Source organism: Glossina fuscipes, unplaced genomic scaffold, assembly GCF_014805625.2.
Source record: "Glossina fuscipes isolate IAEA_lab_2018 unplaced genomic scaffold, Yale_Gfus_2 2, whole genome shotgun sequence".
Lineage (NCBI taxonomy): Eukaryota > Metazoa > Arthropoda > Insecta > Diptera > Glossinidae > Glossina > Glossina fuscipes.
In genome coordinates this window covers 17,111,205-17,127,930 of record NW_023998416.1, presented here as the reverse complement: position 1 = coordinate 17,127,930, position 16,726 = coordinate 17,111,205, and the positions used below count along the sequence as shown (strand labels likewise).

Here is a 16,726-nt window from a genome sequence, read left to right as displayed (position 1 = left end):
AGGAAAGTGTTTACCACACAAATTAGAAATTGACAAGCGGACACACAGAATGTATTTATGTATAGAGTGATCAAACAAATGTTTTCTTTTCTTATACCCACCATTGAAGGATGGGGATGCAGTCATTTTGTCATAATGCTTGCAACGTCCGAAATAAAGCTTCATAGAAACCCTGTAGAGTACATATATTCTTGATCTGCACGAAGTTGATTAAACTATGTCTGTTCGTCTGTCCGCGTGTGCTGCCTGTTCGCTTATGTGCTACCTGTTTTTGACGCTTTCCTGATCGCATTAAGATATCGACTTTAAATTTGCTATAAGCACTGGAAGTCTTTCCAGGTGGGTTGGTATTGAAAATGGGACAAATTGATCGGAACACACACTCGTAGTAAATCGAAAACTGAACGTAACTCCGTTTTCCTAGAAGAAACAATTTGTGAGTTTTTGCTGGTTAATCACAAATTGCCAAAAGGTGAAGACTGAAGATTTCCACATATGTTTCGCGAGAGTTTGTACTTTGTATTTGTGTGCAAAAATCGAATAAAACGGCCATGCCCACACAAAGTTGCAAGTGATTAAATATTCTTTTTTCACTTTTTTGACGTTTTATGACGTTTATTAATAATAAACACGTATAAACAAACTAAAATGGTTTAAAATTATTTTGTAAATCTCTCAAATGCGCTAACTATAATATAAATATGGCAAACACCACGATTTGATGGATAAACATTTTCTTAAAAACACCATCCTTATCAAAAAAGGGCTTGGAGAGTACAATGCGAAAAAGTAAGTGCGTTATTTCTAAATTAACTATGGTCGACGTCACGACGTGACAGATTAATTTTCTTTAACAATATCGTTTAATGAGAGGAAAAAGGTGAAAGATAAAGTTTATCCAAGCAACACTTTGATCCCGCAAATTACACCCAAACGTTATATTTCTGTACGTAAAAATTGTTTACGAACATCAGCAATAATCTTTGTTTAGGAAGCTATTTAATCATATATGAGCTTCAGCCCACATGCGTGGAAGGGAACCGTGAATTCACTGTTTTCGAAATAACTTTTAACATTTCCTGCAGGCTATGTGAATATGTATGAATTGAATTCCATTAATAAAGGTAAAGTCCAAACAATGCATTGAATAAAGATTTGATCCAAATCTCAAATCCTTTGCTTGTTTTTTGTTTTGTAGAAACAGAGCTGTATAACTTAGATAACTTTGTATTGTGGGCATATCCTTCACCGGTTCGGCCCATTTTCAAAACTTAGTTACGTGCAAGAACTTCCATTGCTTCGACCGAATTTGGAGCAGATGGCTTCATTTTGTGAATGTTTATCACAGACATTACGGAGACAGACGGACAGACAAACATGGTGTCTGAAGATTGTTTCTGGGTGTTATAAACCTTTGGATAAAATGAATATATTTCTATCCGTCGGTGGTGGATGCAAAGAGCAGAAAAGTCTTGGATGTAGAATCGAACTAGCTTTCCCATTATCGACTAAGCGGAATTGTCAAAATAAAGATTGCCACCGACTAGAAGCAGCGCTCGGCTTCATTAATTTTGGAAACTTCAATAGGTTTATAACTTTACATTGGAGTTCCCTGTCTGCTACATTTACGTTATCTACAATAATATTTCCAATTATATTTTTTCTTTTAATTATCCGAGGACTGTTTGTTATTAAAGCGAAGCAACTATAAATATGTCTATTCATGACAAATTCGCCTCGTTTTTGCTTAATATCGAATGACGAATTATACTTTCTTATTAGCGTAATATTATTTTTATTTATATATTTTGTTTACTTACACATGAAACTCAACTAAAAATTAACAATCGAATTCAATCGACTCTTAGAAGCAAATCTTATACTAATTAATATTAAACACTAGTATAAAGTATATAAGGAGAAGTGAAGAAAAAAATAAATAAATAAATAATAATAATTAAATAATAATTCACGTATAAATCAATAAGAAGGAGAAAAAAAAAAGAAAACAAGCATCTACACAACTAGCACAGAGGCACACCCACAACCAGTAGAGAACCATGTTGCAAATGAACCCCTAAGCCATTGCAAACACGCAAAAGCTTGACAACGGATCGCAGTAAGCAACAACAATAATTTTCGAACCATAGCGAGAGATTAGGATTGCAAGTTAGTTTAAATACGAGATAGGCAAATCGCGCGTATTAAGCAAAGTCGTTTTGACCGACTTTAAAGGATCCGATATTGAGGTTAAGGGCTAGACTTCGTTTAGATTTCTACAAATAACTCTAAACGGCTTAAAAAGCTCATAATTATGTGTGCATTGACTTAGCTTAATGGACATGAAATGCCTAGAGAAGCGGTTAGCGACATCAAAGCTTATCTCACTAAGTATTGTGGACGAATCGATAGCACCATTAATTAGGAAGGAGACACGAAGAATAAATCTACGTTTCTCAAGTGGTGGTAAGAATAATAGAAGCAATCTATTTTAACAAAGAGGCAAGGGAGAAACAACGTTTTCCAACTTGTATCAGTGAATGAAATACTCAGTACTGCATGACTTTCTCCTTAAGAAAGAAAGCCGCTTGCATTTTCTTAGATTTCATTGCACAAAAATTATCGAGCACCATGTAAACAAATTATTTATGTCAGTTTGAAGCTGAATCGGAATTTGTCGCTGATAAATTTCGTGGGAAGTATTCGACAAATAGATTCGAGGCTTGAATATCATCAGAGCACTGAGAACCATTGAAAGAAACATGCGAGCGAAAAAAACATGCGAGGAGATTTTTCTTTTGGAGTTGACAAACTTAAAAAAATATCTAGCATTAACTAGCAATGAAGGTATCTGCAATAATATCGGTGGTTGGGGTAATTAAATCTATGCCTTTCCTAAAAATGTCTTTGTTCAGTTAAATAAATATAAAATAAATATTAACATAAAACATATTAACATTAAAAAGCATTCGAAGCAACTCCATATAAAACAAACTAAACCGTTAAATACGATCACAAAGCAAAAAAATCTAAGTTATTTCCATTAGCTGCCATGCACAGTTACTTCACAAACACGAAAACAATGCAATGCACAATTTTGTATAATTAATTTAATGTCTCATGTATATGGCCAGCGCATCTTTGGCGCGATTTTGGAGATGATAAAAAAAGAAATAGTAACGAAATTAAGTCTTTCTGAGAGGCTTCGGCATCCTCTCAGCCATATCAAAAATCTGCACACACGCACGCACATACTTGACACACTTTGTATATTCTAAATTTTCGTCAATTGTATACATGCACGCACTGTAGACTAAATAGTAACAATAAATTTTTTTTTTAATTTTTTATAGCATTAAATATGATTTCATTTTTTACTTATGCTTAAATTTTCGGTTTTTGTTTACTTTTTCCCACCATTTTTTATTTTTTCAATGTCGTTCAATTATCAGTTACCTTAGTAGAGGCGCGAAAAAAGTGAGAAGATATTCCATTTTTTAGCAAAGACAAAAATTTGGGATACTTGCAATGGGCAACTTCGCACCTGTGTCATATTTGAATTCGACGGGTTTGAGAACTATTTTAATCTGCTAGTTAACGAACGAGCGTACTGTACAAGTACATACCATTATTCGCCTATTTATGGATTAGAGACAATGGTAGGACTTTGTCTCTTACTCATTGGATTTATGTACAAGTCCTTAAACCATTTTGTTGTTCCAGTTACTACCTCCATCTTATACGACTGGAAAACATACGTAAACTCAAGTTCGTCGCTTTTGTGAACCATACCGGTAGATCCTTTACCATAGATATGCGTTACCGATGGCGTTTTCACATATTTCCTTTAGCGGCCCGAAGCGACCAGACGCTTGATTATGTGTAGGACAAAAATCTTAATTCGCATTTGGAGAAGGCAAGTAATAATACAAGCAACGTTACATAAATTAACGTTTATGTAAAGTAAATTAAAAATTTTGCACACAACCTAGTAGTTTTATATGGTAAAAATGTTGAAATAACTCTTATCAACCCAGAATATGATAACTTGAAAGCAATTCAAAATTTCTTTCTACGGGATCTTTCGCAAAATATTGCGCCCTTATTCAGCTCTTTCCATTACGAAATACACAAGAGGACATTTCAATTGCTTAACAAGCGTGTATATCAGAATCCACAGTTACAAAAATCGAAAGGGTAACAAAGGCAACAAACGCACTGGAGTGGGGACAAAGCTCATCAAATTAGGGCAAAATGCTAAAACATATTCCATTCGATATTCAAACTGCCGTAAGTCGCATGAAATTGCCTATAACTTAAACTACCGCTTACTGCAAAAAGTCTAATAACACTAACGCCCAAAAAGGGTCTGACGTACATATCCGGAAAATGTGAGTACCACAATTTCGCAACCTCATGTGTGATTTCATCGTTATGTTCTTCCACAAGCATGATTGATAGGAAATTATGTTTTTAAAAAAAAACACGTTTTAAAAACGTTTTCTTTTTAGCTGCATGCTTCAATGTCTATTCCCACCCCTTACGTAAAAAAAGGCGAAATACTTAAAATTTTTAACATTACTAAATGTTAACTTGACATCTTGGGCTTAAAACTCGTTAATGATGACGTATAATAATGCTGCCTGACCGTAGTAATCACTTATGTCAACAGCCAAACAAAGATGATAAAAATGGTTTGTGTGCCGTCTAAGAGCCGTGAGAAAAATAAAAAGACTTGGTAGAACTTATAATAAGCAAGAAGTTAAATTTCAAAAAATTTATTATAAAACATTTAAATAATGTCTAGACATAAGCTAACAATGTAATTACTTTTAATAAAATTTATTAAGTATATTTCTACATTATGATTTTGTTCTATGTAAGAATAATTGAATTTTAAATTATTTGAGCTTTATTCCAATTTTCTCCCGCATTTGTTTCCTCTAACTACTGACACTCTCCTTAATACATATAAAAATATACACTTTTAGTCAAAATAGTATTGTCTACAATGCGTTTTTATAAACAGAAAAAGCGTTTAATATTATTGAAACAACTTTTACTGAAGTTGCTTTTTCTTTTCAAAATTTTAACCATCTATACCTAGTAGAGCGATTGATTACATAAAAAATTTAACACGGCAATAGTGAGCAGTGAGCTCCTGCGATTATTCGCCAATCGATGATTTTTTTATTGAACCTTGAGTAAAAAAAAAATGCTCTTACCTATTTTCATTTTGCAGAGTTGCATGAACTTTAAATTCTTTAAAAAAATCTTTTTTAAATTAAAATGTGTTAAATAGCCAAATTGTGGACGTTTAAAAAATTATTTCGATAAATTAAAACGCGAAAAATGTTTATTATAATAAAAAAATTAAATTACCGTATACATATGTAACGTAAGATACTTCTATACTTACGATACTTTACATGAAATGCAGCTCAGTAAGCAATCATTACTAAACTTACACTTTTAAACAATGGTTACGTACGCCTTTCAAGTTCATGAAGTGTGTTAATGGTATTATTATTATTTTCATATTTAGCCAGAGAATAAATTCTAAGACTAAAGTCTGAAAGGACTGGCATCTAAGTCTTTCAGCGTTTGTTAATGGTAAATTTTAATTCTACTTAAATTTTCCAAAGTCAGTTTTTGGCTAATTAATTGTAGAAATTGTAGAAATAAATTAAAAAGCTTTTGAAGGATATGTGGTGAATATAAATAAAATCCTAAACAAGTTTGGATTTTTTTAAAAACATTTCAAATGAATAAATTTATCGCTAGAGATATTTTTATTATTATTATTATTATTTTAATTTTTTTTTCGAATCTCAAGTGCGGTAGAGTTTTTAATAAAAGCCGATAGCCTTAGATGCTAGTGCTTTTAAGAGTTTAGTCTTAGAATTTATTTCTGTGGCGAAATTAATAATAATAATAATAATAATAATTATATTTTAATTTTAGACTAATGAAATAAATTCTTAGACTAAAAAAATACATTGAGCTCTAGCAAAACAGGCTATCGGCTCATCGCTAGAGATAAAGAGAAAAACACTTTCTAAACTTTTGCCTAATGTTTAATATAAATATTATATAATAACAACTACTATGATGACTTAAGCAACTTAAGACAAATCATTTATTTTTAATTTGAATTTTTTCATTGATAGTGAATTTGTATTTTTCCAAAATCTTTAAACGAGTCCAAAAGGAAATTATCCGTGTACATAAAAAGTAGAGCATATTTATTTAAAATTATTCGCAAAAAATGTTAAATTTAACATGAAAACTTACTCTTATCGGTTTTACCTAATTTTTTGAATACTCTGAGAGGAATTTCAGTACTGTTCTTGAGTGGTTTTGTTCATTAGTTTCTCCTTAGTTTTTTTCTCTTCTATCTTTCTGGTTTCTCTGCTCTCGCCAGACGGCTTTGCATTTAACAGAATCGATTATCTTTGATCTGTTCAGTTGGGCATTTAACATTGGTGTTAACATTTTTGTTGTTGGGCATTTAACCATTTATTTATTAAAAGCGACTCTGTGCTTTGCCTTTTAACAGGGAATTTAACCATGTATTTATGGCGCCTACCTCAAGGTGGAAAACCGTGCTTATATGCTTAATGTCTCTTTCTCCGTTATAAAATTAATTTAATGAACAAAGCAGTTGTAGGAATTGAATAATTGCCCAATTCGTCATCATCGTGCCTTTCAAAATCATGTAAAGCCTTAGCTCTTCGTTTTCGAGTACGGGCAACATTATGAAATTCTCATGATCTTTAGCATGTGAGTGAGTGCTTGGTCAGCTTGGGTTCTATGGTAATAAAATGTCTTGCAACTTTTAGAATCGCTTCTCGTAAATCTACTAAAATCTCGGTTTGTCGAATATTTTCATTTTTCAGTTCAGTGCATTGTCACCGCGGAAGAGTAATGTCTCTAAAATTGATTTACTTTTGCGTACTTGACGACGCGCCAAATGTTGCTTAGGCAGATTGGGAACAGCCTCGGGATTATCAACTAAGCCACCCTGCAAAGAGAGTTAGAAACCAATGCAATGTTATCAATGACCTTTCAATGTCATGTCTTCTTAATGTTTCATCTACAGCCGTTTAATAATTGGCTATAAGAGTTTGCATTACTCGTTGGTCGGCTTGGATGCCTAACAAAGTTGAAGAATAATAAGAGGCGGGTAATAAATCCTCAACTATTGTGGCCATCATCCAAAAAGCATTTTCTTCTTCCATAAATAATAAGAGACAAGCTACTATTACACACGTACCCTGACAATTTCAGGATAAAGCCAGGCTATACCGCGAAGAATTCGACACAACCTAGGTGCACCAGTACCATTTTGATTGCTGAAGCAGGCATTAGTAGGCAGTATACGTAATAAATCCTTTTCAATTTGTTTAGACGTCATAAGTTGATTATTTGCAGACACCTTCACAATCTCATGATAGGTTGTTTCACACGAAAACCAAATTCATCGAAACGGTGATCGGGTTGATCGTTAGGACCAACAACGCTTTCGGCATCAGGTTGTCCTAATTTTGCCAGTATATCTTGAGGCCACATCGAAGGTCTTAAGCCATCCATCACATTTACTTCTTCCATTAGCGTAGGCAATTCTTCAAACATATCTTCTTCCGAATTCAATGTTTGCAGTTTTTTCTTAAAAAACGCTATAGTTTTGAAAATCGAAATAATTTAATTTTGTTTCGATGTTTACCGTATGTTCTGCCTTTCCCACATAACCATCATGATCCCGACCAAATAAACTTTTAGCCATTTCCATAATTGTCGGTTTAAATTATTTCTAAATATTCGATGGCTGAATTAAGCACAATGAAACTAATATATAATTTAATTAATAAATATGATAACAAAAATTATGATTTTTCCAACGTCGAGAAATGTTTTCGTTTTGACATTTATTATAACAGCTGATTTTCTACCGTTTGCTTCGGTTTTTAATAGTGTTGGAAAGTAAGCGTTTAATTAAATCAAGAAAATAAAAGAAGCGTATTATACACAACCAGGAATCAGCTGTTGTTCGGTTTTCTGCTTGTTTTGTAAAATGTTTAGAAATTGTTATTAAAAATTAAAATTAGAATTGATCTTATTGTTAGCAGAGCTAATCCAGGCTTTTAACATACTAAAGAGAGTTATGAACTTTAAGCCCACAATCACTTGTAAAGGAATTGTACATGAAAAGGCCTGAAACCTGATAAACTATTGATTTCTTACTTAGCGCTTTTTTGGTATTGTTATTGAAATTTAGTTTGCTCTGCTTCTACCATATATTTATGAGTAGCAAAAAGAAGACCATTCCATTTTATTCCTCTCTGAAAAAGAGAGAGAGAAATAGAGAGTAAATCACCACTTTTTAGCAATTGCTTACATGAACTTAATATAAACCTAAACATTTTCGGGATTTTTTCATTCCGCATTTTGTTGTTGCATTATTTGTTGCTACGGTTATTTATCACAATTTTTATAAATAATAAATTTGCTCTTCAAGCGGTAAGGAACTTTTTGTAGCGGAATGAAATACGTATTTAAAATTGTGAACGATGAAGATATATAGATGTATAGATTTTTCATTGCGGTAGATGGTGCGAGCTGATATACGGAATTTAACAGCCTTAACAAAAAAGTTAGAGTTTCTTATCGCGTGAGCCTGTGCAAAATATTATACGTAAATATATATAACGCTGAGAAAAAGCTATTATCACACAATGAAGACTTTCACATATAATTGATAACTAAATATAATTGATTAACTAAAATATATTATTGTTATTATTAAAATTTTAAAAAAGTATATTAATATATTAGTTAAAATTAGCAGCCGCCTGCAAATACTTGAACTTAACTTTTTTTGTGAAATACTAACGCTCGAAAAGTCTCCAATAATTGAAGTCAGCGTATAAAATGTCTGAAGACGAAGAAACAATGATATGTTTGATAAAATGTGAAAGTAAATGAAATTCTGCGTTTACAGCAAAGCAATATAAATAAAAATGGTGTTCTAGGCTTATTTGCTACTAATTACATACACTTTTTTTACAAAATAAACAGCAAATTATTAACGGTACCAACTCTGTAAAAATGTGCGTATCCTTATATATATATATATATATATAAATATATATACAACATGTACACACCACATCGTTTAAATTCATTTTCCAATAATATATACGTAATTACAAAAGTAATAACAAAAACACTACACTAAGCCATTATTAACCTGCCCTTAGGATAAATGAGAAAGAAAGTAAAACGCCATTGAATATAATTGTGTAAAAAGTATTATCATGCACTATTATATAAATGCAAGTTGCGCAAACAAAACCACAAACAAAAAATTGATTATTTTGTATTGATATTTAATTGGAAAATAGCATTGTCCGGCAATATTCCGAATAATAATTTAAAATGAAATTTTTTGAAGTGCATTATTAAGGGTACATTAGCGTTATGATGGGCATTTTACATTTTTATCGTGCACATCAGGAAATTTATATACATATGCAATTGTAATTTTCTCATTGGCAAAAGTACCCGCGTCAATCAACAAAAATTATTCCGTTTTTCTCTTTTTTTTTTGTTTGTGTGTTTGCGAATGGCTTCAACAAGTTTCTGTCAAATAATTTCACAAAACTCAACAGTTCAACTCTAAAAGTCAGTCTCTGTACATTGTATTCATTTGCTTCCCTTGCTATAGGAAAAAATTTTCTTGCGTGTGTATCTATACCGGAGAGTGTGTGTTTGTGTTAAAAAATTGTGCGGTGCATTAACTTAAGTTCATTGAGATTTTGTGTGCATACCTACTCGTGCTTACCTATACATACAAAATATACAAGTCTATCGACATTAACATCGATGCATATCATAGCAGCTGCTTTTTAGTATCGTCCTTGAGTATCGCTTTGGCTGTACGCTGCTTTCGTCGTTTTGTGTGTGTTGTGTGCCTATGTTACCAAAACAATAACATTGTCTTTTTTTCTTCATAACGAAGTTAACCTGTTTTACTTTACACATTGTTTGGATATTTCATTTAACGTTTCTCATTTGTTTTGCTTTGCATTGGCATTACGGCAAATGGCAAAAATGAATAATTTTACTACCACCTCTACTGCTACAGAAACTCTACCAAAGTCTGGTCATGTTAATGAAGGTAAGTTGAGTATTTCATTTTTTTCCCTTTTAATGGTTGTTTTTTTTTTTTTTGTTTTTCTTATTTTAATTTGAAATGTGTGAGAACAAAAAACAAAACGAAGAAAAAAACAAAAAAACGTTTATTTATTTGCTTGTTCTTGCCACAGATGTATACATATATATATATATAGCAATCTTTATGCATCCGGGGAAATAAAGCATACATACATTAGTAAGTGTGCGTGAGCCAATTATAGGGCTTTGAATCGTTTAAGATATACTTTGCAATATTAATTTTTTCTCATCAATCTAAGAGAACTTTTAAGTATGCTTGGCAATGTTATTTTAACCAAGCCATAAACCTGTGCTTCTTCACTCAATTGAATGCATTTATTATTAGGGATGTGGGAATAGATAATTAAGACAAATGCAATCTGTAATTTATCGGTATAGAATCAGAAATCGAAGCATTACGAGATATTTTAACTGCTATAATTAAATATAAATTTACAAATATTTTTTCCAACACTTGTAGAGAGGTATTCTAATAAACAGAGTCACAAAAGTTGTGATGCAACCGTCACTTTTATTTTGGAAATCCGCTTTGATAAACATGTAAGATTTTCAAGTCTTCTCTCACTATATTTTCTGCCTGAATACAAGATTAGCTAAGTTCCGTCACTTTATCTACAACTACAAAGGCTTATACGATAGCCCACTAAAGTTTACATACAGTACGAAAAATTAGAGTTTCTCTTATTAAAAACTGCACTTGAGGGTCAAAAAATATATTTTTTAAAAAAAGGAAACTTATATTAATTAAAAAATACAAGAAAACTTATAAGCAAAGAGTATATTTGAATCCCAAAAAAATATCGCAAAAAAATGAAAACACATCACTAGAAATATCGAAAAAAGGCACCTTTAGTTAACGGTATCTAGTTTTTTTTTCTCCCGTTTTCGTACATTTATACAATAGCTTATCAGTTAAAACTGGTTTCTTAATTCTTAAAATACCACAATATATACAAAAATGCAAAGACATTTTTCAGGAGATTACAAAAGTGCTTATAAAGTTAAGAAGTGGGGAAAAATCGTACGGAATTAGTCGCGCTCCTATTCAAACTATTGTAAACAAATACAAGTACGATCAGGCCAACCAAACAAACTTAGAGAGCGTGAAAAACGAAGTATTATCAGAGTTGTTACATATTTACACAAATCTAGTGCTGTGGAGGCCTAGAAAAATATAAGCCACTTAGAATACATCCCGAGACCATTCGAACGAGGTCCATAGCCGCATTCCAAGAAAAAAACTGTTTATAAGCGAAATGAGCCTCGAGCTTGCAAAACTCTGCAAAACTGATGATATGGATTTTTGAAAAAAAAAAAGTTTTAGTGGCGAGTCTAACTTTAATATATTCAGGTACGATGGTAAACAAAGAGTATGGAGAAAATCTAATACGCTGCGATGGCAATCCAATATTTATAATAGACGGAGGATCTGTCATGATCTGCGCATGCATATTTGCGGCTGGACTGGACTTCTTCTCTATTCATAGTAAAATCGGGCGTTACGTTTTTCTTAATCTGTTGAAAACCAATTTGAAGGCTTCTGCATCTAAAATGGCTCTTCTGGGCAAACAAATCTACCAGCCGGACAACGATCCGAATCATATATCTCTGATTGTAAAGGAGGGGCTACTTTAAAACATTCTCAAACAATTACATTTTTCTCCCCAATCGCCGGAGCTGAGTACAGATGCGTTCGAAAATATAAACTTTCTAACAAAGAGGATCTCATTTGTTTGGTTTCTTCAATACCAAGGCATACACAAGTAGTTAGCTAGCTGGTAAACGCGGTCCACTGGAATAATAGTTTTTTAACTTTATGCGCAAACAGTATATTAGACTACCTGTGAAATAAACTGAATGACACTTTCTTATGATATTTTCTTGCAATTGAGATCTATTTCTTCTTTATAACTTTCCCTTAAGTCAGAAAATGATCTTATTTAATACAAGTTTTTGTTTTTTTGAGAAACATATGTTTTCACTGTCAACCAATAAATGCAGTTTTTTATAAGGGAAACCTTAATTGTTCAAGTATTTGCATAAAAATTTGGCCACATACGATGCATACATAAAAATGCTTCATGCTTCAATGCTTAATGCTTCACACTGTATGTACACTTTACTGAGCTACTGTGTATCTAAGTTTAATGCTACGCGTGAGGTAATTGAATTCATTAAATCGTAATAAACAATTAGCTGGACTAAAATGCTAAATTCTATTATTCAAGACCATTGGCCGGAGTTACTTTCTTGCACTCGCAAGGTTTTTTTCCAATGCTGTCAAATTGACTTCAGTAAAGTCTTCTGCAGAATGACTGGAAACTGATTGATTTCTTAAAGTGAATATATTGGAGTTCCATCACAAATGGTGACTGCAAAGCATCCTACTTGCAAAAATTCCTATTTTCGTGATCACTCATTCAGAGGACGGCGCCCAAATGCCCGAGGGTGATGATCAGCAAGAAGCGAAAAAAGAGAAATAAATAGGAAACGGCCGCAGCATAGTGGTGTCAATTTTTCTTCGAAATTTTTGGTGTAAATGTTTCTTAGAAATTTGTGTTTTTTGTATGGGTGTGTGTCCAATCGGTAAATGTTATGCTTTGTTATGCTTTCACCAATTATGCACTCCCTTTAACCGTACTAAGATTCCAATCCACACACTTCTCGGACTTCAGCACCCATCGCATTAGAAGGAGTAGTTTGTTAGACTTTGGGCAACGAATACACACGAAACACTACTGGAATGCTCGTAATCATCATTCGGCATTATTCGGTGACTTGTGGTCGCATAATCTCATGCCTTTGTGCCGAGTTCGTTGCGAAATGACATTTCACATTCAAATTCAGATCATCATCGTCACATTTTTCGATCTTTGTACTTCCGCTTATTAATTTCCTGATAATATTATTAACGATGTTTAACGAATTGAATTGTGTCCAAAGATGTCTAATTGTTGGATTTATAGGCACAATGTGGCGCAAGAGCACGTAAAATTTTCGTGACCGAAATGGAATTTTAATCAAAAATCTCTATTGAAAACTCTACACATCAGCATGTTGCAAGTTGCGGAGTAATAAAACCGATCTAATCTTCTACACTGGATATAAAAAATGTAATTATTTTTGCTATTAAAAGCAATTATTTTAAATCTGCTAAACCTTGTGTAAATGTTACACGAGTGTGCGTTATTGCTTTTGTATTTGTTGTACAAAATGCAATGTAAACTCCAACATGTATTCATAAGAGAAAATACCGTAAGTGAAAGAAAATTTTTTTTTAATTATGTGTTAGTTTATAAACAGCCACTAATCCACACATAACAGCAATTAAAAACAAAATGAAAAACAAAAATCCTATTAAATCAAATCAAATGCATGTTAAACATTTCAACTAACACGTAAGAAAAAAAAAAAGCAAAAACAAAAATAAAAGGCTGACTACAACGTACATCAAATATTTTATATGAAAATTTTTCACCGAAATCTGGCACAACATAATGCCAGAAAAAACAAGAAAATTTTTAAAAAACTTTCACATGAAAAACACTGCCTTAAACAAGATAAAAGGAAAATAGATAACATTTTTTTACTTAATATATATACCATTAAAACAAGAAAATACAACAATGAAAATTTAAGAGGCGGCTTTAAAATCCCAAGACATGCAAAAGTAAAAAGTGCCGTGTAAGAGAAAAATGTTTATTTTCCGGTATGTAAATGAATGTGATGGATGGGCTGGCATCTGGTCACATTTTTCAATCCGTAACAATTCATTTTGTTCGATACGTTATCAACGATTTACTTGCAAGAAGCGTGAGAGAACAATTTTCGAAGCCATATGTATACTCTACTGAACCAGGCATTTGCAAAGCAGGGATGTGTCTTAAGGAAACGCGCTCGATGACTGATTCTAGAGTGCATCAATATGCGAGATCAGTCTGAGCGCAAAGATAAAAAGCTGCATTTGGATCTCCTGGATTTAGCATCCGTTCTTTACCCTGAACGTTTGCACATTAAAGTCATTGATCTAATCAAACAGCGCCAGAGTATTGTCAGTCGGATGCTTCTTATAAGAAATCATCCTCATCGTCTATGGTAACTAATTGACAAATTGGCAAAAGGCAAATAACATTGAACTGTGCTCGATTAAAATCAATATCAGACCATACTAAGAAAGTTTTTATCGCCGGCATTGCTTGGATCAATCGATTGATTTATTACACATGGCATGTCGTAATCTTAGTGTACTCCTCAAGTTAGAAACTCGAATGACATCGCAAATCCGTGAAATAAATCCATGGCTAAAATTTTGGTACTTGTCATCGTTACCATCTCCCATTGAAGAACTTGGAAAGTCAATGTGTATTTGTTTCCATTTGAGACATTGAAGGGAAGTCTGGGAAATAATATTGCGATTGCTAAGGCAACAAGTCGGGAGTCATAGGAATTTTTCATATTAGTTTGGAGCCTTATAAACGGATTCTATTTTTATATATAGACGACCATGTTTTTCGATGTTTCCAATATATCTCAAAGAAAAAATCAACATGTGGCCCATTGTTTATGCAAAAAAAAGCTGAATCACTTTTGTGGATCGATCGGTATAATAAAATGTGGGTCTTTATGAAATCATTCCCGATGTTCCATACATCTACTCCTCCAACCTTGTGTCACAATTTGTGTAGAGCACAGTTAAATGAACATATCTGTGATTACGTGTGCCAGCATATGAACCCGGAATTTTCGTACATTTCTCCTACTTGTCTGACGGTCTGTGTGTGAATGCCTCGTCCAAAAAAGCCGTGCCTCTTTTGGGGCAAAATACCCATCTAGAGATTTCCGCAAGTTTTTGTAAGAAGTTAAGCATGTGCGTGGTCCATCGCTGCAAACAATTGTTAAAAACGACTCAGTCTTGCAGTCAACACAGCCGGTAGATCTGGATCTAATTAAGACATTTTATCCCTTGGACTGTCAAAATAGATCCATTTTTCATCCCTAGTTAAGATACGATGCAAAAAGGATCATTTTGGTATCGCTTAGGCAAAAAAAAAAAAAAATATTGTCGAGTATTGTCCTTTATTTGGCACAAAATTATGCGTTTTCGTTGTTAAAAAAAGTGTTTTTGTATTGCGGTATCTGTTGATCTTACGGCTGCTTATTATTGCCGGGAGTGTAAGCTATAAAAAGAAACACAACTTCAGATGTGTGCGTACTCTGAAATTCCGGTTTCATATGTACATACATGTAGGGTAAGCTCGTGAGAAATATAATATCAACTGACAAATCGGGAATTCAGGCTTAAAATCAGCATAAGCTTTAGCGAGGGGTCCGTTAATTTTGTCAAAATGCTTTTAACGTCCAGAGGAGTGGGGTGGTGGGCTTCAGAAACCACGCAAAGTATATGTATTCTCGATCAGCATCAAATTCGAAATCGATTTAAACATGTCCGTCAGTCCGTCTGTCCGTCTCCTGGCCGCAAAAATTAAGTTAATGATTTTAAATTTGGCAGAAGCATTAGAAGTTCTTGCACGCAGGTTGGTATTGGAAAAAGGGTCATATCGGTCGAAGCGCTTGCCCACAGTAACAACAAGTAATCTTAGAACACTACTGTTTTTCAAAAGGAATAAAAGATTGGTTTTTTGCTCATTACTCATAAGTTATAGCAGATAACTTTACAGACATTTGAACGTACATTCTCTGGACTATTCTGTAGCACATGTATAAAAATGCAAAAAATTGACCACGCCGACCCAATGTTATAGCGTATTAAAGCTTACTTCTTGTTTCGATGCCCTTATTACGCGCAGAAAAAAGCTTCAAAGACCCCAAAATATATAAAGTATTAAGTTGTAAATTTGAAATGCACCTAAGCACCTCTGTGTATTCGTCTGTCCATTTCTTCGTCTGCTCAAGTGTGCAGTAACTGCAGTAAACATACTCCCGTTGGCGAAAATTAAGACATCGCCTACAAATATTGGAAAATGACTTAAATTGTTCAGAGGGCACGCCATCCTTAGGATCTTGGATCATTTCATTTACTTCATAATATTTTGCCGGCTGAGTTCTACAATGTAATGATAATCAATAAAAATATGAAAATGTGAGGAAGAACAAGCATCAGCTCATCAAGAAAGCAAAGGTCGGCACAAAGGTCGGCATAGCGAATTCAAAAGAAAACAAATGAAATTGCTTACAACGTCCACGGGCCTATGCGACGAAAAGCTTTTATTGTGAAAATAGAAAATATCAGCTGCGCTCATTCCATATTGTAGAGCAAAATTTAGTTTTAATTTTTTTGTTTTTTTAAGATAACGATGATGGCTACAAAAGATTCGGTCACGACCGAATATAATTTTCTTACTTGTTTATTTTTATATCTCTCATAAGTCAGCATATGTTTAAAAAAATGAGATAGTAAAAATTTGTGGAAGTGTAATAAAGAGAACAAGTAAGAAAACTACATTAAGTTGCAACCGAATCTTTTATACCC

The 16,726-nt window shown here is 33.1% G+C and overlaps 1 protein-coding gene and 1 pseudogene across 5 annotated transcripts in view; one reads left to right on the top strand and one right to left on the bottom strand.

The window, feature by feature from the left end:
• Positions 1-6,246: 6,246 nt before the first annotated feature.
• LOC119633512 lies at positions 6,247-7,914 on the bottom strand (annotated as a pseudogene).
• A 613-nt stretch (positions 7,915-8,527) lies between these two features.
• Positions 8,528-16,726, top strand: part of LOC119634268 (mediator of RNA polymerase II transcription subunit 15) — a 40,695-nt gene continuing 32,496 nt past the window's right edge. For 2 of the 5 annotated variants that reach the window (XM_038028351.1, XM_038028350.1), the window contains exons 1-2: positions 8,771-9,110; positions 9,728-10,180. In XM_038028351.1, the coding sequence (XP_037884279.1) occupies positions 10,105-10,180 (76 nt within the window). In that variant the 5' untranslated portion in view covers positions 8,771-9,110; positions 9,728-10,104. Of the gene's footprint in view, positions 8,696-8,770; positions 9,111-9,671; positions 10,181-16,726 lie in introns of those variants that run through there. The other 3 variants (XM_038028346.1, XM_038028349.1, XM_038028348.1) reach the window with 3 other exon arrangements.